The sequence below is a fragment of the Syngnathoides biaculeatus genome, chromosome 6 (assembly GCF_019802595.1).
Source record: "Syngnathoides biaculeatus isolate LvHL_M chromosome 6, ASM1980259v1, whole genome shotgun sequence".
In the NCBI taxonomy this organism is placed as follows: Eukaryota; Metazoa; Chordata; class Actinopteri; order Syngnathiformes; family Syngnathidae; genus Syngnathoides; species Syngnathoides biaculeatus.
Genome location: NC_084645.1, coordinates 23,575,091 through 23,599,850, shown reverse-complemented (window position 1 = coordinate 23,599,850; position 24,760 = coordinate 23,575,091). Strand labels below are relative to the sequence as shown.

Below are 24,760 nucleotides of genomic sequence, written 5' to 3'. Positions count from 1 at the left end.
ATTTCCTGTCGGATTCCTTCCTACGAGTGTACAAATCGCGATTAGATAATACATTAGGCACACAGCCATAATCAAACCAGATATGATTTGGTGGCGTATAAACGAAAGTAACTTGAATACAAGCAAAGTATGAAAAATCCTGCCTTGACAGAATACCGTATTTCCTCAAAAAGTAGCCAGAGGTGTTTCTCTACTGTGGAGAGCACCAAAGACAAATTGCTTTGAGAGGAAAATAAAGATAAACAGCTAGAATAATGCACCTGCGCAAGTGTGCACACCCTCTTGTAACTGGGGGTATCGCTGAGTTTAGATTGAGAGAAATCCAAACGTTAAATGGCGGGCAACTGCCGAGCTTTGTAATCGTCTTCGTTTCCTTTCGGCTTGTCCCGTCAGGGGTCACCACAGCGTGTCATCTTTTTCCATCTAAGCCTATCTCGTGCATCTTCCTCTCTAACACCAACAAGTCCTCGTGTCTTCCCTCACAACACCGATCAACCTTTACTTTGGTCTTCCTCTCGCTCTCTTCCCTGGTAGCTCCATCCTTACCACCCCTCCTACCAATTTCCTCACTCTATCACCTCTGGACATGTCCAAATCATCGAAGTCTGCTCTCTCTAACCTTGTCTCCAAAACATTCCCGACTTTGGCTGTCCCTCTAAGGAACTCATTTCTAATCCTATCCAACCTGCTCAATCCGAGCGAGAACCTCAACATCTTCACTTCTGCCACCTCCAGTTCTGCTTCCTGTTGTCGCAGTCTCCAATCCGTCCGTGATGGCCGGCCTCACCACTCTTTTATAGACTTTGCCCTTCATCCTAGCGGAGACTCGTCTGTCACATAGAACACCAGACACCTTCCGCCAACTGTTCCACCCCGCTTGGACCCGTTTCTTCACTTCCTTACCACACTCTCCATTGCTCTCTATTGTTGACCCCAAATATTTGAAGCCGTCCGCCCTCGCCATCTCTTCTCCCTGGAGCTTCACTCCTCCTCCTCTGTCACATAAAACACCAGACACCTGCTTCAACCCGTTTCTTCACTTCACTACGTTAATAATGTGAATAATTACTAGAAGTGATTGAATCCAAGAGTGCCACACGGCAAAGTTCATGCGTTTGTTACATTTCGTCATGACGAGCTTGGCTTCTTTCTGCTCTTCCCATGTCTTATATTAAAATCCTGCAGTTAGCGCACAATCTTGGAGCAAGACTCAATGACTAGGAGTAGTTCATCTTATAACCCCTAAACTGGCTAATTTGCACAAGATGACTTTTGGTCATCAAAAGAAGTCAGCAGGTTCTAGAGCACCTCAGTTCGGGCTCTCGTTCTCTGAATGCCTAACCCACTGAAATTAGCGCAGATACCACATAGACATGCTTAAATCTCGATACGTGACTTCACGGCACTCTCAAATTTGGTTAAACCTCCCCAAGGACGCAACTAGACGTCTGGCTATTGGCCTGTTTTGGTGCCTCTTCCCCACCCCAGATTTGAGGACAGACTCTATGCCCTCACAAGTCAATAAACGACGAAAGGGATTTTGCTTCATTTTTGTCTATGTTTCAAGCGAAAAACACTTTAAAAAGAACTTGGAGGATAACATGTTGATCGGCGAATGGGATTATGACTCCCAAATAAATATTCGGCAATGCTAACCCATATGCGCTACACGTCTGCAGAGTTTGGCGAAAATCTGTCGGGCAGTTTCCACCTAATCCAGCAATCAGACAATCCAAACTATGATGAAAAACTTCAGATCCTTGCGAGACGTAATTAAACTGGCAAGTATTTAAGATTGTTTTACCAGCATTAAATCTACATTCTCACCCACGGCCCTCGCGTGGGAAGACCGCAACTATTTAGTTCGGGAACGGTCCACGAACGCAGCTGACGTGCCAGCGGAGACGCCTCGGGCCAAACACAGCAGCGCAGTTGTCTTGCGCACACCGAGTGGAATCCGGCACAGTTTTGGCTGCTTGGCCTTTGCGAACTCGCTCGGCCAGAAGCTTCAAGTCGCACATGTGCCAAAGAAACTAACGAAATAAATAAATGAAAAGGAACACAGTGAACTGGAGTGTTCCTCTCTTCAGCTGTCGACACAAGGCTACTCTGCTACTCACAAAGAGTTTGGGGGTATTTATTTGGCTTTGGGGGGGAAAATTCTGGACGAACCGAATATGCACCACAATCTTTCGGGAACTGAATTTGGCCTTCTGTAAAGCATCGAAGTATTTTTGCGCAACTTGGCAATTCTACAACAAAGACGTGAATGGCAAAACCCACAACAGCCGAAACTTTCTGTGACCCTTCCGGTCTCTTTGTTCGGACCCGCTGATGTCGCCGTGTGACTCTCACAGCACCGTTGATCTGATATAATTTCTCGAACGCGGCCTTAAAAACGTGAACAGCGAAGACTAATTCAACCAAGAAATGTTTCCCTTCGGTTCGCCGACCAAACACCTGTTTTGAATTTTGCCATTCAGCACTGAGACAAGAGCGACTTGTGGATAAATTCAAGTTCTGAAATATAAAACGAAAAGATATACAGTCTTTAAAAGCTGGATTTTGTATCGGACTCTTTCTAGAACCTCATTTGTCCAGTTCCTTAGGCAAAGTGCCCGGGTAGGAGAGAACTCCCATGGTGCAACAGCAGGTCAATGTGTTGGGATTAAGATGAGCTACATGTGCCGACGGGAGGAAATGATGTGTGAGTGGGGGGGGGTGGGGGGGGTCTGGCGGGGTCGGCGGGCAGCGAGACAAAAAAAAAAAAAAAAAAAAAAATCAAGGTCTGGTTCCTCGCCTCGGTGTAAATGACGTGCTCCATAACACACGGCTTGAAAAATGGCACACTCGTTCAAGATGATGTCACACGGAATTGGGCTGAGAGAAGTACTGGGAAGAAAAATCGCTTTCTACGATGCACATAGGCCCTGATGAATCCTGAAAGAAACCAAACCTCCAAAGAGAAACAGCAGGGATGAAGTATTTTTTACCCCAAGATCTACTTTTCAAGCAGCCAGCCAACGGGGGTGGGGGACCCAAACCGTTTTAAGGTTAATGTTGTGTTGCCTCCTGGATTTAAAATACAGAATTAGCTTCTTATGCACTGTATTGTCTGTGCTTTCATCCTGGATCAGGCTGTGCCAAGGTGGACTTTCTACTTTGGCTTGAGACCAGACCTCTCGCACTCGGAAAAGAGAAAATCTCGTCGAGTTTAACCACCTTTCCTTCGATTATTCACATACTCCGACAGTCACTGCATCTTAAAATGACAGCGTTTCTTTTTTAACTTTCTCCATTAATATCGAAAGTAAACATCGGCGGCATGTCTAGCTCGTATTTGCTCTACGTTGCCCGGACCGTGTTGCTAACTAAAGCAGCGGTGGTGGACGCTGTCGTTATAAAAAACGTTGATGGGCTGCGTCAGTTCTGTAACATTTGTGATTATGAGTGTACGTCTTTAAGAGCGGGGACGGTTAGGCGGGTGTAAGGTAAACTAGGAGCAGAGAAAGTTCCGTGTGCTGCCTAAAAGGAACCAGTGGCTTCTTCTTTTCCTTTTTTACAGTACGTATGTGAATTGTGCCATTAGATGTAACTGCCAGTCATCCCTCACTCATTGAATCACATTGCAAAATGCCACAAACTGAATAGCTGGATGTTATACTTTCAATTTGCATTGGATTATTATCATTGTTGCGCGCAACTCGGAATATCTGCGAAGAGACCGCATCAGCGGATAGCACCCCTGAAGTAGAGTGTCTTAGATTAGCTTTTCACCGCGTTATTTTCTTTGTTTATAACAACACGGTAGTCTGCTTCACCTTATTTTGGAACCGACGTGTTCATTGGTACTTGTTAGAGGACCACACACGAGGCCCGACGATACAAATCTGCATATAAAGTCAACTACTCGTTTGAAAACGTCTCGGCTTTTTATTCAGGCGAGGGACCGTTACAGTGAAAGCTGGACTGCATATTCCAGCGGAGGCTGCACATTCCACAGACCGGAGCACATGACTGCAAGGAGTGGGGGGCTGGGGGGTGGGGTTGTGAGCAACTATTGTTAGCGCGCAGATCAGATGTGCATGTGGGTGGTGGTCGGGAAAGCAGACTCTGTATGTGTGTTTGTGTGTCGTACTTCCTCCCTCAGACAAATAGCCCCGCGGCCTCCAGCAGAAGGCTGCACGCCAAATTAAATTCCGCACTGTAATCGAGTACTTTGCGACGGACTCGGGCTACTGACAAGTGGCGTCTACACGGGGAGAGTATCGCACCCCGAGAGGCGGGCGAGGCCGCAAAGACAGTTTACGGACCGCTTGGCGCCACAGGAAACGGGAAGTTGCGGGGGGAAGTAGAAGAGTCGGCGCGTGCGGGTCGGGCCACAATGAAAAACTCCCCCAGACGAGCTCGAGGAAGCGCCAATAACAATCGATGCCTGACGCACTTTGCCAAGAAAACAACATCTTCTGATTGGGCCTTTGCGCAATAACGCATTGTGTTTATGTCGCGACACACCAACGCCGCGGAGTCTCTTCAGGTTGCGATCAAGATCGGTCGATAAGAGGCTGTCGGCCTTGCGAACACGTCCCGGCTAGAATGGCAATCAGCGGACGGTGGACCCCCACCGTTATATTTTTTTGTTTGTTAGCACTTCTGTTAGCTTGCGGGTCACTTCGCGGTTCACGGACAGTGATGTAAAACAAGGGGATCGTACCATTCATTCCTGGTTATTCAACCCGCATGTTACTATGTGTGTGGGTTTGTCTGTCCATTGTTAGCTAGCATGCTAATTAACAAAAGATAGTGTAAGACAACTGGATTGTACCAATTTCAAATGAGGGGGAGGGAGGAAAGGTTTCATTGCGACTGAAATTGAAAGAATCCAACAAGTAAAAATGAGGAGTGATGTTTGGCTATGCATTTGCTAGCTAGCATGATACTTCCTGGCTCAGGCAAAACGGTTTAAAATGTTTACAGTGAAAACTTTCATTTCAAGACTGGGAGGTAAAAATCAGTAAAAGTAGAATTTTGATAAATGCGTCCGGTCACCTCTGCAAGTTTATAGGGCACGATGAGTCGCTCCCCGACAGTCACCGTCTTCCTGGTGGTCAGCGCTTCCAGCAGCATTTCCTCTTTTACCTACAAGGGGCAACAAAAATAAGACATCAGTATACATGCTTCCAAAGCAGGCTTTCGAGTCACGGTTAAAGTTTCAAGTGACGGTTCCAAGCATGAGCTGGAGTTGAAATGGAGTGCTAAACTTGCGCTAGGGTTTCAAACAAAGTGGAGGCCTTTAAAGTAGGCTTTTAAGTCTGGTAAGGCTTTCAAAGTACCGTCATTTCCAGCCTACAGAGCGCACCTGGTTATAAGCCTCACCCAGTACATTTGTAAAGGAAATACCATTTGGCACATACACAGGCCACAGCCGTGTAAAAGCCGCAAGTGCCCACACTGAAACGCGAGATATTTACAAAGAAAGATGGTACACAGAGAGTACCGCGCTGCCGCGGTAATGCAAATGCTAGTGCCGCTGTGGTAATGCTAGCGCCGTCGCGCTAACAGTGCCAGTTAAAAAAAAAAAAAAACAAAAACATACTGGTTGAAATCACTGAGAGACGGCAGTAACACGCTAGCGCAGCGCTAACAGGGCTGTACCGGTAAAAGTCACATCCTCGGCACATATTTTCCACCGGTCTCACTCTTCCCTTTTCTGCACAAATGCACAAATTAGCCGCATCACCGCAGAAACCGCAGGGTTGGAAGCGTGTGAAAAAAGTCGCTGTTTATAGGCCGGAAATTACGCGTGTGATTGCCTGGAAATGCAATGTGTGAAATTTGGTTTACAAGTTATTCTATTGTAATTTAGTTTTTCCCCTTGGTTTGTGTTCGTAGGCTACTAGTTGCTACGATCCACAGTTACTCACGCGTACTAAGAGAAGAAACGACTTCCTGCTTTGGGCCTAGAGTATTCCTGGCGTGCGCCCACTCAACCACAGACCAAACGTGGCCAGGACCAGTCACGGATGACAGGGCCACAGCGGGAGAACCAAATGTCAGACCGACAACATCTCCTTCATCCACTGGGATTATGACAGCGGGACTAATAGTGTCACCAAACCCCGCGTGTGCGAGGCGGGTATTATCAGACTTCATTTCACACTGCGGACTAATCCCTGCGCAAGGAGCAAAGACCACTCTGAATGCCGCAAAGCGATTGGTTGATATTTGCATGCATTAGTTGCTCGGTACCACAGATCACAGCGCTAATCCTTTAATAAAAGACACACTTGTCAAAACTGATCCAGTGTCACGGGTTCTGCTGTAAAACAAGTATTTCAGTACGATTTCAAAATTCTTTTGTTAGTAGTACCCAACTGTGTACTTGTTGTGTAACAGCGTCACAATGGGATGGAACAGGTCTCCAAAAATGAGTTTCAAACGAGGTTTAGGGTTTCAAAGATGGGATTCAATCCAGGTTTGAGGTTACAAATTAGGATTTCTGGGTTACGTTAAAGTTACAAACAAGGGTGAGTGTATCAAACCAGGGTTAGGATTTTAAAGTAGAGTTTTAAATAAGCGATAAGAGTTTAAATAAGGAGTTTAAGTTCAGTTTAGGGTTACAAGAGTTAGGGTTCCAAACCATAGTTGGGGTTTCAAGCAAAGGTTCAGGTTTTACAGTAGCGTTAGGGTTTCAAAGTACGAGGCTTTCAAGACAAGGTTACGGTATCTAATCTTAGGTTAGGATGTCAAGCCAAGGCTATTATTATCTTTGTAAATGCTGCATTTTTGATAGCCAGGGAAATTTGTTTTTCCGGGCATCTCGTTCACAAAACTCCAACGCGAACGAGGTGAGTTGCTTCTATAGGAAAGCCCTGGCAGCGAGTAATCAAGGTGCGGACGAGGAAGACTTGCGTGCAGACAAAACATCCCCGGCTGGCCCGTTGACAGAAACCTCCGGAACACTTTCGTCGTTGTTTATTCAGAGCCTCAATAAACATGTCCGCCTAACGGAGCCACCGGGAAGTGAAAGAAAGAATCCCCTCCGTATCAACAATCACAATATAGAGTCCGCTTGAAAGAACAAATCCCTACTCAGAATTAAGTGTTGGAATCAGAACGGATCAAAGAATAACAAGACTTGATTCTGGAAAGATCTGCATTGCAGCCAGACCATATTAACTTCCTTTGTTTATGGCCAGGCGCCACCATTTTCTCTTACTTTTGACTGATTTGTGCACAGTTGTACAGTTAGCGACTGTCGTCATGCAGTCGAGCACACGGATCACGGATAACCTCCGAGGAACGAGTTGTTCGATGGCCGTGGCCGAGGAGCTGCACGGCTATTGATGGCAGACTGTGGCCACCTCAGATCTTCTTCGTTTCCTTTCGGCTTGTCCCGTTAGGGGTCGCCATAGCGTGGCATCTTTTTCCATCTCAGCCCATCTCGTGCATCTTCCTCTCTGACCCCGACAGTCCTCATGTCCTCCCTCACGACATCCATCAACCTTTTCTTTGGTCTTCCTCTCGCTCTCTTCCCTGGTAGCTCCATCCTTACCATACTCCTACCAATTTCCTCACTCTCTCGTCTCTGAACATGTCCAAACCATCGAAGTCTGGACTCTCTCACCTTGTCTCCAAAACATCCCTCTAACAAGCTCATTTCTAATCCTTTCCAACCTGCTCACTCCGAGCGAGAACCTCAACATCTTCATTTCTGCCACCTCCAATTCTGCTTCCTGTTGTTTCTTCAGCGCCACCGTCTCTAATCCGTACATCTAATCCGTACCTCGCCGCTGTTTTATAAACTTCGCCCTTCATCCTGGCGGATACTCTCCTGTCACATAGAACACCAGACACCTTCCGCCAACTGTTCCACCCCGCTAGGACTCGTTTCTTCGCTTCCTTACCACACTCACGATTGCTCTGAATTGTTGACCCCAAATATTTGAAGTCGTCCACCCTCTCTATCGCTTCACACTTCCTCTCCCGCCCCTCACATTCATGCACATATATTCTGTTTTACTTCGGTTAATCTTCACTCCTCTCCTTTCCAGTGGTGTACTGTGGCCACCTCTGATCATTTGGATATAGTTATACGAGATTTATGACATGCACTATGTCAGATGACCAATGAAAACTAGCCACCTACAGATTACTAGCAGATGATGGCTCGTAGAGCTAGCCAGTGTGGATTTATGCATTTTATGGCACAGAGACAGACTATGGCTATGATACAGCAAGGGATCCTCAATAAAGTAAGCCAAAAGCCGCACTTCGACAACAGTTCTTTCCCGGAGGGAAAATACGTCAGGGTACTCGCTTTCTTGTGTTGTAACAATATCTGCGATTAGGATTTGAAACAAGGGTTAAAGTTTTAAGTGTGTCAGAAGTCAGCGTTATGACTCAAGGGTTACAATTTAGATGGATGGTCTCAAGACAGGATTAGGATCTCAGAGGGTTTCAAGTCCTGGTTTATATCACAAATGAGAATTTCAAACCGGAAGCGAGTTACTGATGGTGTAGTGGTACACGCGGCTGCCTTCGGTGCGGGCAGCGTAGGATTGATTGTCGCTCAGTGATGGTGTCGATATCTGCTCTGTGACTGACTGGCGACCAGTTCAGGGTGTAGCCCGCCTTTCGCCCGAAGCTAGCTGGGATAGGCCCCAGTTTCCCCGCTACCCTTGTGAGGATAAGCGGCTGGGATAATGACATTTCAAGCCAGGTGCAGGGTATTAAACAAAGGTTAAAACTTTCAAAGTAGGGTTTCTAGCCAGGGTTTGAGTTTCAAAGCAGGCTTCTGAGCATGGGTCTCGGTTTCAAGTTAGGGAATCAAATTCGGGTTTAAAACCAGTGTTTCGATTTCAAAGTAGGGTCAAATCTTTGTTGTTTGGATACACAGGCTAATATTAATATACCAGCTGTCACTATATGTCGCTGGCATAGAGAGAGCAACAATGATACATTATTTATATTAATCCAGTTAATTTTCCATCCATCCATTTTCTTTGCCACTTATCCTCAGAAGGGTCACGGGGAGTGCTGGAGCCTTTCCCAGCTGGGTCGGAGGCGGGGTACACCCTGAACTGGTCGCCAGCCAATCGCAGGGCACGTCGAGACAAACAGCCGCACTCACAATCACACCTAGGGGCAATTTAGAGTGTCCAGTTAATGTTGCATGTTTTTGGGATGTGAGAGGAAAACGGACTGCAAACTCCGCACAGGCGGGGCCGGGATCGAACCCGGGTCCTCAGAACTGTGAGGCCAACGCTTTACCAGCTGATCCACCTTGCCGCCCCAGTCAATTATTATTAATTAGAATCTTCTGAACCTCACCAAAACATTTGGCTGAAAACGTGAACTTCACAAATGTGACGTCACCGCGCGGGTATCTTTCCGGGTTTCACTGTGTGGTCGCCATCGGGCAAAATATAAAGAAGAGGAGCAAAAATAGAAAGTGCACCACCGGGACCTCACGCAAATGCAAAAAACGCTCAGCATCGAGCATGCAGAGAGCCAGAGAAAGCCACCCTAACTCAGAGCTCATTTCTGTCAAACGTCACAAACAGATGTGACAAATGCACAGAAAAATGTAAAAAAAAACAAAAAAAAAAAAACAGAATGAATGAAGTTACATCCCATCGCGTACGATGATGGTTTGAACCGCTGCGAGCTAGGTAACGCTACACCGTTGCGTAGGAAATGATTAATGCTGCGGGTTTTACAAATCCGCTCACCTCCAGCAGCTCCGAGACGATGGGAAGGACTTCTGGGTTGCAGATGTCGATGGAGTCGTCCCGGTAGGTCTTCTTCTTGTAGCGGATGTTGCCCAGGTGGAGGATGGCCGACAGCAGTGAGAAAATCCTGACGGCAGGGAAGAGATGGGGATTGAAACACGTGACGAAATTTATACAGCGGAACCTGTGAGTGAGGAAGATATATCAAGTGCGTGTCCTAAATTGATTTAAAGAGACAATTATTAAGACTGCTCAGGACCGACTTTTAAAGGGACAGACTGGCAACTGAACCTCGGATCACATTGGGTAACGTTTTCCTCACAGTTACGCAGAAAATGTTTGGTTTGGGTCATCTGTAAGAGATATTTTTTTTTTAGACAAAGAAGGCTTTTGAAAAAAAAAAAAAAAAAAAAAAGAACAGATGAATAAATGTTCCTTCAACTTGTAAACAGACTCCATTAATGATCCTCAAGTAGAGACGGATTTAAAGCTTTTTAGCCTGCTATAGATTTCTGCTTTTGGTTCTTAATGTGTGGATCCGATGCAGCCGTTGCCTTTAGAGCCTGAGGTGCGTGGTAATGACCCAAGCGAGGATAAGCGCCATAGAAAATTGTCCGGACTATGAAAAACAACAGCTATGTCACGCTCCGCCGTCTGTGTCTGCCTATAATGTCGGCATTTCAGCCTACAAGAACTCCACTTGCAAATGGAGAAACATAAAAGAGGCTGTTTTGCTCTGTGGTTGTAAAATGTTATACGAGCCGGCCAAAAATATCACGACTGTTGTGTGCTGTAGGAAACGTTGCACTCGAGATAAATAAATGAGGAATTTGAGGAATGAAACAGAATTTATTTTGAACCCACCTGCTGAAGTTGAAGATGATCAAAGTATCTAATCACCGATACTCGGTGAGTCTATTGTGCTGTTCCATGTGCGTGAACAAAAAGTTCCTTTAAGACAATTTACTCTGGTTGAATTTCCCTTCATTTTATGTTAGAGAATATTTTAAAATGACAAATTAGTATTGTTTTTTATTTGACATTCATGTGTTGATTAAAACAAAAACAAAAAAACTTCACGTAACCAGTCTGTTACTCAGTACTTATTAAATGAAATAGTTTTTGCACTAAATACTTACTTACTCAAGTAATTATTTGTAGTTCTTTTCACTTTGAGTCATCTTATTCTCTAGTGACAGCAATCATATTTATTGTAAAATGCTTTGCAGCTCATCTACTCTAGTGGGGTCAGAATTTGCTTTATAACCTATAACAATAACTAAAATATTGTGCAGTACATGTAATAACATACAATAGCGTGATGGATTCGTTTTAGCATGTTTTAAGGTGAAAGTTGAAGAATGGGAAAATGTCCCTTCCATACTTAAATTTCCTCGGATGAAACAGACGGACCCGGCAAGCGTAAGTCGCCAACAACAATAATAAAAGAAGAACAGAACGCCCGTTGCGTAACTAACGAATACAAGCAAAAGTTGAAAGTTGATATTAAATATAGTTAAAGCTTTGCAGGAACAGATGTGCAGAGACAAAAGCGGCAGAGGGAGAAAAACGGGAAACATGAAGACGAACAAGTGATTGATTGTGTTCACGCTCCATATAGTCGCCGCGGCGGCAACCGCATTGTGCTGAGCTGGTAATACGCTGCCGCAAAAAAAAAAAAATGTTTTGTCGGATGAATATCTGCAGATTCGCTACGCTCCGGCCGGCGGCGGCGAACGATAACGCCGCGGCTCCCGGCTAAGTATTTCTCGCGACCGCACGCGGCGGCGGCGGCGTGCGGGGTCTTACTGCTTGCGTGTGGCGGGAAGGAAGCCGACCATCTCCATCGCCAGCTGCAGACGCTCAAAGTCGTGTTTCAGGTCCTCGCCCTCCACGCTGAAGCAGTCCTGCTGGTGTCACATACACGCGCAAAATTGTTTACACTTATTCCGAAACTTTTTGAACACTTTTAAGAATATTAAACAGTGAAGTGCAACTCATCGACACGAAATACCTTTGTCATTCGTCGTCAAAGTTCGGACTTCAAAGTAGTTGTACGATAGCTAAAAATATGAGAATGCTTCTGTACAGTTCAAGCAAAGCAAAGCAAATTTATTTGTATAGCGCATTTCATACACACAGTAACTCAATGTGCTTTACTTGATAAAAAGGCATTTGAAAACAAAGAGATAAAACATTCAAAACGGGAAAAAAAAAAAAACGATAAAAATGGCAAAAAAAAGAGTTAAAACCGCATACAGTGCAAGTAATATGATCAAAAAGTGGATATATTCTAAAAAAACATGAGGAAAAAAAAGGGTTTTCACTTGGGGCTGACCTCACCATTATTATTATTATTATTATTATTACATTTGTGTGCAGCATAAAAGCTTAATGCTGCTTCGCCATGTTTGCTTTGGACTCCGCACTCCACTATTTGACCCGAGTCAGAGCTCAACTGGGTTTTGTATTCCGTAACCATTTCTTTCATGTATTCAGGACCAAAATCATTTAGTGATTTTTTAGACCACGAGCAGAACTTTAAAATCTATTCTAAAGTTGACTGGAAACTAGTGCAAGGACTTTAGGATTGGAGTTATATGCTCTGACTGCTTTGTTTTGGTCAGAACGTGAGCTGCAGCTGTTTAAAACTCTTTTTTTTGGGAGTCCAGTTAGAAGACCATTACAGTAGACAAGTCTACTTGAGATAAAAGCATGGATGAGCTTTTCCTGTTCTGCTTGACAAGACTTCACTCTCGATATGTTCTACAGATGGTAGAAGGCAGTTTTTGTGATTGTTACTGCCGGTATGTTTGTAGCATTAGCGCTCCGTTAGCGTGTTGCTGCCATGTCTCAGTGATTTAGGTAAGTTTTTTTTTTTTTTTTTTTTTAAAACCAGCCCTGTTCGTGCTACCGTGTTGTTGCTATGTTAAGCTGAGCCAAGGTACTAAAACTTTGAAAACTCTCCCCGTGTACCGTATTTCTTTGTAAATATCTCGCGTTTCAATGCGAGCACTTGCGGCTTTTACACAGGTGCGGCTTATGTATGTACCAAATGGTATTTCCTTCACAAATGTACCGGCGAGGCTTATAATGAGGTGCGCTCTGTAGGCCGGAAATTACGGTAAATATCAAAATATCTGACAATGTATAGTATGTACAGAACGGCGTGTGCAGGCCAGCGTGTTTCAACCGACCACAAGCCAAAGTCTTGCGCCAGCTCAAGTAATCACAAGCGGCCTCGTCTTGACATCCGAACATCCCAAACTCCTTCCCCGCATTGCTTTCCTCCGGGAGAACAATCGAGCACGTTTTCAAATTGAAGGATACGCTCGGACGTCGCTGCCAAGGAGTACAATGTGATACATTCGCATTCGGGTTTGTTTGCCAATACTTTGGTCAACATAATAAACGGACAAACAAACTGGAGTCGAGTAAAGGCATAATTACGAAACTGTCGAAAGCTTGAAACAAAGACTTCTTTCACAATGCTGCATTACGCTGACAATGCAGATACGCGCTCGCTCATCAGGATCGCTTCTACGATAGCGCAGTTTCCAACAAGCAGTGCCATTCAATTCAGTTGAGAGTGATACTCAACAGGTACAGAAACGACAAACCTGAGGTGTACTGAAGCAGTTTCTGGCATCATTTCATCGGGTCGACAGCGTTGTAACAGAAAGACCGCATCCGCGCCGTTAACGTGACCAACAGAAAGGTCAATTAATTAGCAAGACTGTGATAAGTCGGTCTGAATTTCACCACTTGATTTCATTTTTTTGGAATCACTTTACCAGTTGAAATCTACATTTCGACTGCTGTTCCGTATCACGACGAAGAAAATCACCAGGGAAGAAAAATTCAATGTTCTCCTGCTACATGACGCAAGTAACCTCTGGATCCGCTTTTTGGTGGCCTTTTCGTTTCGTGGTGTGCAGTGACATTTTGTTTTTCCACGTGCAAAATGCACACCTTGAGTCAATAAAAGTTGGGACGCAGTGCCTTGACACTACGCGTCAACATCCCGCCTTCACGCATAAACCACTTCAGGATCAACTCAGCCACTGTGATTTGACGGGCGCGTACGCTCCCGCGCACCATCGCCGTCAGAAATCTGCACAGCCGAGCACGAATAATCACGTGCGTAAAATTTGTTACGAGTAGAAATACATCGATATTGAAAGGCGACGCTTATTTTTTTTATTACCAATGTTCCCTTTAAGGTGCACCACTGCGGAATTGTCGCACTCTCAGCGCACATGAAAACCGATCCAGCGCGGTGAACCACAGCCTGACGTTTTTAAAGCGCACCGTCTTTAAAGCCCAAGTGTCATCCCTATAAACATTCTAAAATAGACACTGTAATGAAAAATACATATAACATTCACTTTAATGTCTATACAAAAAAATAAATATGAGCGGAGAGCGCGTCATCCATGCGCAAAGTTGCGGAAGTGTCAGTCGACATCCAAGTGGTCGCCATATTGGCTGCATCTACTGCCCGTGACGTCACCCCGGACGTTCGCCATTGAAAACACGCCGACTATGGGAGAAAAACATGCCCCTTCTGACACGGAAGCACTTTTCGAAAAAGAGAACATCTCACAACCGAATGAAGTGACGAGCCATATTTAGATGATATGTGGATCACGGCCAAACCACCTCCCATCCACAGCGGGGATGAGCCACCGCCGCCAGGTGCCGCGACGAGCCACCCCGGCCGAAGCCGTGCTGACAAAGCCGGCGGTTGGCTCGGCCTTGTCGACAAGGCCGGTGGCGATCCACAAGGCCTGCGGAGGCCGTCCTTCAGCAGCTGCTGCACGGAAGCCTTCCGATGCGCACATCGACACATTTAGCACCCCTGATTTACGGATTACGCCCTCCCCAACTATTGTTTTTTTGTTAGTAGCTGTATACACACCTGCCCGTCATTTGGAACCCACGAAGCTCTCGTCCTTTGCACCTGTGCAATCCATTTTTCACAATGGACCGGGTCTCTTGAAAACTTTTGAAGGGTAAATCCATCCTCCCAAGTGTTTGAGCAATATCCAGCAATACAACGAGCCGGCATTTTGGCTAACACGGAGGAACAACGAGCTACCTTCCAGCAGGGAAAACTTGGATAAACATTCGAGACCGCTTGAGTGCGCTACTGCCCTGTACGTCACTTCCTGCTTCTTCACGAAAACAAATCCCTCAAGAAGATTTTCATGGCGGGAGTTACACAAAGCTATACACGTCAGAATCATGTTTTGTGGTGAAAAAACGGCTGGGTTCATACTGGGTGAGGTTTTTTCATTAATAACATACAAAAAAATCATCCATTTCATGACAGTGGACCTTTAAAAACGAGCTGCTGCTCAGCCTATGTGTACTTCCTATTTTACCTGACAACCCCCCCCCCCCCCCGCTCTTTAAGGAGTACGCCGTAACTTTATATCTGCGGGCATGACATACATTTTTCAAACGTGAGTGACTGATTAACTGTACACTTCCCGACTGGACTGCTTGGTGGAAACTTAAATTTGAATTTAATCATGACCGGCCTTCTAATTAAAGTGCCCGCATGACAACAACAACAATGACAACAGCACTGCCCCCCCCCCCCCCAAAAAAAAAAAAAATGACAGCACAGGACCCTGCCTACGCATTCCACACAGGCGAACACCACCGACAGCAAAACAAAAGCGCACGCACAGTACAAACACGCGTCAGACCGAAGACGCCCACAACCACACACATCCCAAAAATGTTTACTCTTCGCAATGAGTGTCTAACGACGGTGACATCATCTCCTTGGACTACAACCTATGAGGACCCCAGAAGTGGACAAACAACTGCGCCTGAGTGTAATCCTCTTGACAGATGCTATGCCCGCATGCGTGTCAATTTTAATGAAGTTGTGACCTTCGGGAGTTTAACTTTAGCAGATAATAAAGATGTCTAAAAAAAAATTTGCCTAAGCTTTTGGATAGTTTGTTTATGCAAAAAAAAAAAAAAAAACATCAATTGTAAGCTATCATTTAATTTTAACTATTGTTTGCTTTCTCTTTGAGTTGTCTTGAATTAAGCATCATGGTGGAATGATGCCACAAATAAATAATGACCAGGAGTTCTTGATGTAAAATATATACTTTTTTTTTCTTATCAGTACAGACTTTATTTATATATATATATATATATATATAAAATGTATATAAAATATACAGTTGATAGGTTTTTTAAAAAATACTCTCTATCTTCATACAGTCCGACCAGAAAAAAAAAAGGGATTTTAAATAACTAATACGAGGGGAAAAAAAGGACTAAGGTCGACACGATCGAAAGAGCAAACATTACTGGAGCAAAAGAAAGCATCTTGAACAGCAAATGCAGCGAACACTCAAGGAGAAAGTTCAGGACGGTAAGCTGAGAAAAACGTCTCTATTCATCCATTCATCCATCCATCCATTTCCATAGCCGGTTATCCTCACGAGGGTCACAGGGAGTGCTGGAGCCTATCCCAGCTGTCAGCAGGCAGGAGGCGGGTACACCATTGAACCGGTCGCCAGCCAATTACAGGGCACAGAGAGACAAACAGCCACACCCGCAATCACACCTACGGGCAATTTAGAGTGTCAAATTAATGTTTTTTTTTTTTTTTTCCTGGGATGTGTGAGGAAACCGGTGTGCCCACCAGGAGAAAAGCCACGGAGGCACGGGGGGAGAACAGGCGGGTCCGGGATTTAACCGGGGACCTCAGAACTGTGAGCCCAACGCTGATCCACCGTTCCACCATGTCTCCATTCAATGGGACGAAATGGAACGTAGTTTGTGCAGCGTTGATCAAAAAGTCCAGAACTCTCTCCTTTAAGGTTGTGACATCATCATCAAAAACAACAACAACAACAACAGAGCACTTCAAAATTAATTTCAGGACATTTTTAAGGATTTAGTGATCATGCGTGCAAATAATAAGAGGCAAAGAACCACTTTGGGATTCACATCTCTTTTGCTTTTTAATTTCGGAGGCATTATTAACCCTTACATACTGTTCCGGTCAAATTTGGATATTCTTGTACTGGGGCCAAATTTACCCACAACATGTTGATGAAGAAGAATAAACAGTACGTAAAAGGTTAAGAAGTCCCCGAAAGCGGGCAGCTGAGATCCGGCCGGGTCCACACACCCACACCCACGTGCACACACGTCCATACTGACCGGCTCGCTCTCATAGAAATTGTCCCAGTGGAGTTTGTGCGATTTCTTTGTCATCTGCAAGTGAGGCACAGTGCGTTAGCGGCGATCGCGACGGCACGACCGCGCCGCGGCAAAATGACGGCAACCGCCCGACGGGCGCAAACGGATGCGGGCGGGGTTTTCGACCGGTGGCATGTGACAAAAATACGAAATAAGATTCACACAGATCAGACAGTACAGGTTGAACTGTCACACCATCAGAAAAAATATGGAACCTGTCAAGTCAAAAGCCGTCAACTGAGAGACTCCCTGCTTCTATTTTTCCATAGGAAAAAAGAATGGAAATAAAAATAATCAGTTTCAGGGTAATTTGGGCAGATTTCAAGATGCGATCCCACCAACATGTGATTTGACATCAAGATTTAAACATCAGTGTGAAAATAAATCAATAAAAAAAAACAAAAACAAAGAAGCTAGCGGCACGGTGGATCAGCTGGAAAGCGTTGGCCTCACAGTTCTGAGGTCCCGGGTTTGTTCCCAGTCCCGCTCGTGTGGCACATTGCACATTCTCCCCGTGCCTGCGTGGGTTTTCTCCGGGTGGGCACTCCGGTTTCCTCCCACATCCCAAAAACGTGCAACATTAATTGGACACTAAATTGCTCCGAGGTGTGATTGTGAGGCACCTGTTTTGTCTCAATGTGCCTTGTGATTGGCTGGCAACCAGTTAAGGGTGTACCCCGCCTCCTGCCCGTTGACAGCTAGGATAGGCTCCAGCAATCCTGCGACCCTTGTGAGGATAAGCGGCTAAAAAAAATGGATGGATAGACAAAGAAGCTACTTTAATAACTTTTGATAGTAAATGAGAATGTGCATTGTCAGGTCTCGAAACAATTTGTTCACGGTTAAAAAAGTAGCTTCTTTGTCCATCCGTCCGTTTTCTTAGCCGCTTATCCTCACAAGGGTCGCGTGATTGCTGGAGCCTATCCCAGCTGTCAACGGGCAGAAAGCGGGGGACACCCCGAACTGGTCGCCAGCCAATCGCAGGCCACATGGAGACAGACAAACAGCCGCACTCACAATCACACCTAGGGGCAATTTAGAGGGTCCAATTCATGTTGCATGTTTTTTGGGATGTGGGAGAAAACTGGAGTGCCCGGAGAAAACCCACGCAGGCACAGGGAGAACATGGAAACTCCACACAGGTGGGGCTGGGATTGAACGCTTTACCGGCCGAGCCACCCATGCTGCCTTCAAGAAATATGGTTATTCCTTAGCAAAATTTAAAATTTTGGTCCAGATTTTAGCAAGAATTACAGGCGTCGATGCACATGATTTACTTCCGCGAGCCACATAAAATGCTGCGGCGGGCGACATGTGGCCCCCGGGCCTTGCGTTCGACACCCGTGGCCTTAAATGTCCTCCCAATTACTTTCAAGGTGAAATTAAGACGTAAAAATCATTTTGAAATGTATGAACACCCCGTCTGTCAGTCAATTAATGATTAAAGTGGAAACCGGAGCGCTCGGGAGGAAACCCACGCAGGCACGGGGAGAACATGCAAGCTCCACACAAGCGGGTCCCGGGATTGAACCCGGGACCTCAGAACTGTGAGGCCAACGCTTTCCAGCTGAGCCACCGTTCCGCCCCCTTTTAAATAAGTACCAAAAAAAAAAAAGCAAACACGGCTATGTAAGACTGATGAGTGACTCCACTGTAATCAAGTTGCAACAGTTGCTGACACACGGTATTATAACTATCAAATAATCATGAAAAAAATGTGGAAATGGATCAAACATCAAGTACAATCGATTAAAATTATATCTGAAGACGAAATTGGGATGGAACACGAAGACAGATGGACAGAGACGGACAGACACCAAGATGCTGGCAACCCAATCTGGAGGAAAAAGCTAAATATGGATGAAGACGAAGAGCGAGACAAACACACCCGACTGCCGGCGGGCCTCGGCACGCGACTCGTCCCGTTACCGTGGAAACAGGACTGCGTAGTAACAGCAAAGGTGGTGGGGGGGCGTGTTTGCGGGGATTAATGGAGGCGCGCTGGATGCGGAAAGTGATACTTTTTTGGAAAACCCAAAAAAGATGAACAGACGTTTGTCTTTGCGGGGCACTCCCTGTGTGTTGGCATGCGAAGATGGAATATGGTGCACGCACACGCGCGCGCGCACGCACGCACACACGCACACATGCACACGCGCGCACACACCCGCAACCACGCCACGGAGGGCCCGGAACGATTCCGCTGATGCAATCGACACCACAGATTGCAGCAAGGTGAATAACGCGAAAAACTCAATAAATAAGCGTGGAATGGAATGGGCTCGCTGAGTAAGACGGGATCGGGGGAAGGAAAGACGGAGGGCGAGAAAGTGGGAAAGAAAGGAAGGGAGAAGGAAAGCAAAAACAGGGAAAGGGGGGGGGGACGGACAAGAGGAAAGCAAATGAAGATGGCAAATGGGAGAAGGGAGGGGAAGAAAAGCGGAGACGGGATGGAATAAAAAAAAGAAAGGGGTGAAGTCAAGAGGGGAGGAAGGAATGAAGGATGTAAATACAATAGAGGGGGAGAGAGGGAAGGAGGGGAAGAAGAGAAGCAATGAGGTAACGAAAGAGGGTTAGCAAGACGGGACTGAAGTGAGAAAGGAAAGAAGGTTGAAGTCAAGTGGAAGGGTGCAAAAAGAAGAAAGGATGAGGTAAGCAGAATAAGGAAGGAAGACAAAGAGAAGTGAGAACGGAAAGGGGAAGGAATGAGGGATGGAGAGAAGAAAGGGATGCAAAGGTGAAGTCAAGGAAAGCGAAAAGGTGATGAGATGCGAAGAAGATAAAAGGGAGCGGGGGAATATCCCAAAAAACGAAGGGAAGATGAAAAGATGCATGTAAACATGATTAAAAAAAAAAAAAAAAAAGAGGACAAAAAGGAAATCACGGTGCAAGTGTGCTACAGAGTAGCGAAGACGTTGAAAAATCGAAACGGGCCGGCACGGCGATGATGTGACTTGTACGGTACCGTCCACGCGTACTGACCTGGTTGAGGTAGTGGTACTCCTCAGGTTGGAGCAGATGGAAGGTCTTCCTCTCCTCCTCGCTGGCGCCGGCCAGAAGGTAGTAAAAGACGTGGTAGTTCCTAACCGCAACAACACCAGCGGTCAAACAAGCGCACCGCGCCCGGAACAGCAGTTCAACGAGCAAGCCGTCAAAAGCGCCCGGGAAAAACACTCCAACAGGACATCAGCACCCGCTCATGCAAGGCAATATGTATATGATTTTTATCCACGAGTTCTATTTCAAAGCGACTGAACTTTCTTTTGTGCAGAAAAATCAATTAAAACGCAAAATTGGAAAGTCTTAGTGGACTGCCTCGCCGAAATAGAGGCCGTTTCAGGGTAGAGTTTCTTTTTCAAAGAAATATGGATCTGGCATTTCATATCCAAGAGAAGAAAGCGTACGGCTCGTGTTTCCCGCTTTGGTGTGATTCGTGATTGCGGCGCATCGCCCGAAACGATAATAAGGCCTGCACAAAGATCACAACAAGTGCGCCATTTTTGGTGAGGAAACTTTTCCTTGGTTTAATGCTAACGTATATTGAGAGAGGGCAAAAACAGGCTAACGAATAGCGTCGGTGTCGTGGCGTTATTACACTTTCATCCATTTGAACACAAACGGTCCAGCAACACATGAAGAGTGCAGACGCAAAAGCAGATATATCCATTTTTGTTGTTTCTGTTGATTATTTGATTTACATCATATATACATTTACATAAATCCAATATATAAATTTATATGATATAAACTTATATAAATATACACATTGACATATTTATTATATAAAATTACACACATATATATAATTAGAATGATCATATATACATTTATATAAATATAATACATAAATTTACATATATATTATATAATGTATATAAATTAATATATTATATGAATTTATATAAAGTATAATATATATATAATTATATATTATTGTATATATATATATAGAATTAGAATGATAATATATAAATTTATATTAAATACATATATAAATATATATAAACTATAAATATAAAACATTTATATATAATATACATTTATATAAATTATAATATACATATTAATTCTTATATATATATATATTACAATTACCATATATGAATTGATGTAAATATAGTATATAAATTTACATATATATTATATCAAATTATATAATTTACATATATATTAATTCTAAAATAAATAAATATAATGATCACATACAAATTTATATTATATATAAATCAAAGAATCTACAGAAACAACAAAAATGGATATATCTGCTTTTGCGTCTGAACTCTTCACATAGAGAGTAGAAGAATACTAAAGGTATATACAGTATTGCTTATCCTCCGCATCTTACTGGGTCGCAGTACCTCCGAAACGTTTCTTCGTTTGTGTCCGCACACAATAATATACAATCTTAATAATAATTTTTGACAAAGTTTCGAGTCTTGGCTCTCAGCTTGTTTCTGCCGTCTCCTCATTGGCCACGTGACACAAACAGGAAGTGACTCTGGAGGGACGCGTCATGGCGCTCCTTCATCTCTCATCTCTCACCTCTCATTGTGCTCCTGGTACACCAGACGGGATTTCTCCAGCAGGTACTTCTCCACATATGCCCTGAAGCCATACACATGAATATCTTTTTAATAATAGGGTGCCGTATTTTCCGCACTATAAGGTGCACCTTCAATGACCGGCCTATTCTAAAACGTTTTTTTGTTTTTCGTATATATAAGGCGCACCTGATTATAAGGCGCACTGTCAGCTTTTGAGAAAATTCAAGGCTATTTGGGTGCGCCTTATAGTGCGGGAAATACGGCACTTGCATTCAGAGGCGGAAAGTAACGTGGGTCCGTCTTACCCCCGAACGGTGCCGCTGGCTTGGTAGTTGACCTGGATGAACTTTCCGAAGCGACTGGAGTTGTTGTTGTGGGCCGTCTTGGCGTTCCCGAAAGCCTGCGAGGACACGACAGGGAGACGGTCGCCGTCAGCTCCGATAGTAATATATATCCATCCATTTTCTTTGCCGCTCATCCTCAGGAGGGTCGCGGGGAGTGCTGGAGCCTATCCCGGCTGTCAACGGGCAGGAGGCGGGGTACGCCCTGAACTGGTCGCCAGCCAATCCCAGGGCACATAGGGAGAGACAAACAGTCGCACTCACAATCACACCTAGGGGCAATTTAGAGCGTCCAATTAATGTTGTGGGAGGAAACCGGAGTGCCCGGAGAAAACCCACGCAGGCGCGGGGAGAAAGTGCGAACTCCACACAGGCGGGGCCGGGATTGAACCCGGGTCCGCAGAACTCTGAGGCAAACACTTTACCAGCCGATCCACTGTGCCGCCTTCAATAAATATGATTATTCCTTAGCAAAATTAAAAATTTTGGTACAGATTTTAGCAAGAATCACAGGCATCGATGCACATGGTTTGCTTCCGCGGGCCACAAGGCCTTGAGTTTGACACTAGAGTCCTAGAAGATCCATTTTCTTTTCCGCTTATCCTCACGAGGGTCGCGGGGAGTGTTGGAGCCTATCCCGGCTGTCAACGGGCAGGAGGCGGGGTACACCCAGAACCGGTTGCCAGCTAATCACAGGGCACATGGAGACAAACAGTCGCACTCACAATCACACCTATGGGCAATTTAGTGTCCAATTAATTACATAGATACATCCATCCAGAGTGTCCAATTAATGTTGCGTGTTTTTGGGATGTGGGAGGAAACCGGAGTGCCCGGAGAAAACCCACGCAGGCACGGGAAGAACATGCAAACTCCACACAGGCGGGGCCGTGATGAACCAGGTCTTCAGAACTGTGTGGCCAACGCTTAACCACCTGATATATGAATTATTCCTTAGCAAAATTAAAAATTTTACCAAGAATCACAGGAGTCGACGCACACGATTTGCTTCCGCAGGCCACACAAAAATGCTGCGGGGGGGCCGCATGTGGCCCCCGGGCCTTGCATTCGACACCCGTAGCCTTGAATATGTCCTCCCAATTATTTTCAAGGTCAAATTAATACGTAAAAATCATTTTGAAATGTATGAACACCCCGTCTGACAATCAATTAATGATTAATGTGCCATCAATATTTCAGCGATATATATTTTTTATACGCCGCATTGCATATACAGCGGTTATTTTGCAGATGCAGCTCAACCTGCCTGAAACTTGCTTCTGTCGAAAAAATGTTTTTAGTTTGAACATAGAGAAAATTGGCATTTTATTGTTGCTATGTCACCCGAAATTCCAATAGGAACGTGTGGTTCAAAATTTCAGAAATAAGCATTTTGCAACGGTTTTTCTTTTTATGATGATGTCACATGGTCATGTGTTCATACGCGTAAGTGAAGGGTGTATTCGTGGGTCAGGGGTGGGGGCAGGGGGGGCGGGGGCACATGTTAACCAAGCACCACACTGCCAAATTCCCAACACACCACCGTCACTATTCATGACATTCTAAAATGTTTACATTTTTCTCTCTTTCACCTCACAAATACACACACACACACACACACACACATCTGTCCCATCATTCATTAGGGGCCTCAAAATTTTCCACGCAGGTTCTCATTAGGGGGGTGTGCTGGGCCCCCTCACCACCAGATAAAAGACGGAGATGACAGGATGGGAAGATGACAAGAGACCGAGCGGGCCGGAAGGCAAAGAAAGGTGAGCGCAAAGTAAAGCGACGCCGGATGAGAGAGGGAGGAAGGATGGAAAGATGGATGAAGCCGGAGGAGTGGCTGGGATGAAAAGTTAACAATTGGAGCGCAAAAGGCGTCGATGAATGCTCGGCGGGAGGCAAAATTGAACAGTGAATACATATTTTCATGTTTTAAACAAGGGATGGGCCGACATCAGATTCTGATAAGATAACCCCGTCCAAAAATATTGCACTTTTGTGGTGTCGCGGTATTGCAATTACAGCTCTAAAATGTATTATTTTGAAACGTTTCCATAACTTTCCCCCCCCCATTCAGCATGCTGCTTAGGTATATTAGCAAATGTAGAAAGAAAACAAAAACTGAACAAAAACAAAATGTAGAACAGTAAAAGTACTTTTTTTGAAGAAGAAGAAGAAGAAATTGTGTAGGTTCTTCTCTGCTCTGACGTGAGAGAAACAAAAATAAATTGTTATCCGCCGGTGTCGCGAGTTCATTGTACAGTGAGCACTCGGTTCTCGAATGCCCCCGTTAGCGAGAAAATCGGTACTCGAACGAAGATTCCGAGATTTTTTTTTTGCTTCTGTTTTCCGACCAAAGTCGGTACTCGAACACCCCCGACAAAACCCGGGAATAACATAACGCTGACCCACGTCGCGCTTTGTTATTGTGTATAACGCAGCTTCCGTACGTAGACGTGTCCCGGTAGCTACGTTTACTCACTTGTTTTTTCTTCCTATTGAGGACTATTAACTCCCAATCACACTCGATCAGTTCTTTGGGAAAATAAAAGATCTTCCACGGGGGGAGTCACCCCCACCCAAGAGATTTGACAGTTTTGATCTGCTGTGTTCCATTAGCATTTCCGCATTTTTGTTTAACTTCAATGATTTCGTTAACTCAAGTTACGAGTTAATGTTGTTGTATGTTAATTTTTGTTAAATAAAATAATTTTTTGCCCCCCCCCCCCCCCTCATTATTGCTTGTTTTAAGTTATTCTGCACTTTTGTTCGGAAAAAAAAAGTTTACACAGCTGGGGGCCGAGTCGCTACAGATTCGGCAATGCACTCCCGGACTAGCCTACTCTACTGCTAAAGCATACATTTTAAGCAAAAAATAAATATAGTTCTTAAA

At 44.9% G+C, this 24,760-nt stretch overlaps 1 protein-coding gene across 12 annotated transcripts in view; it reads right to left on the bottom strand.

Moving 5' to 3' along the window:
• Window positions 1-24,760, bottom strand: part of LOC133502492 (unconventional myosin-IXAa-like) — a 122,661-nt gene that overhangs the window by 36,335 nt on the left and 61,566 nt on the right. For 8 of the 12 annotated variants that reach the window (XM_061823341.1, XM_061823339.1, XM_061823336.1 and 5 more), the window contains 7 exons: window positions 21,823-21,917; window positions 21,516-21,578; window positions 19,956-20,055; window positions 16,935-16,988; window positions 11,544-11,644; window positions 9,735-9,861; window positions 5,050-5,139 (listed from right to left, as the gene is read on the bottom strand). In XM_061823341.1, coding sequence (XP_061679325.1) covers window positions 5,050-5,139; window positions 9,735-9,861; window positions 11,544-11,644; window positions 16,935-16,988; window positions 19,956-20,055; window positions 21,516-21,578; window positions 21,823-21,917 — 630 coding nt within the window. The remainder of the gene's footprint in view (window positions 1-5,049; window positions 5,140-9,734; window positions 9,862-11,543; window positions 11,645-16,934; window positions 16,989-19,955; window positions 20,056-21,515; window positions 21,579-21,822; window positions 21,918-24,760) is intronic. The other 4 variants (XM_061823340.1, XM_061823347.1, XM_061823342.1 and 1 more) reach the window with 3 other exon arrangements.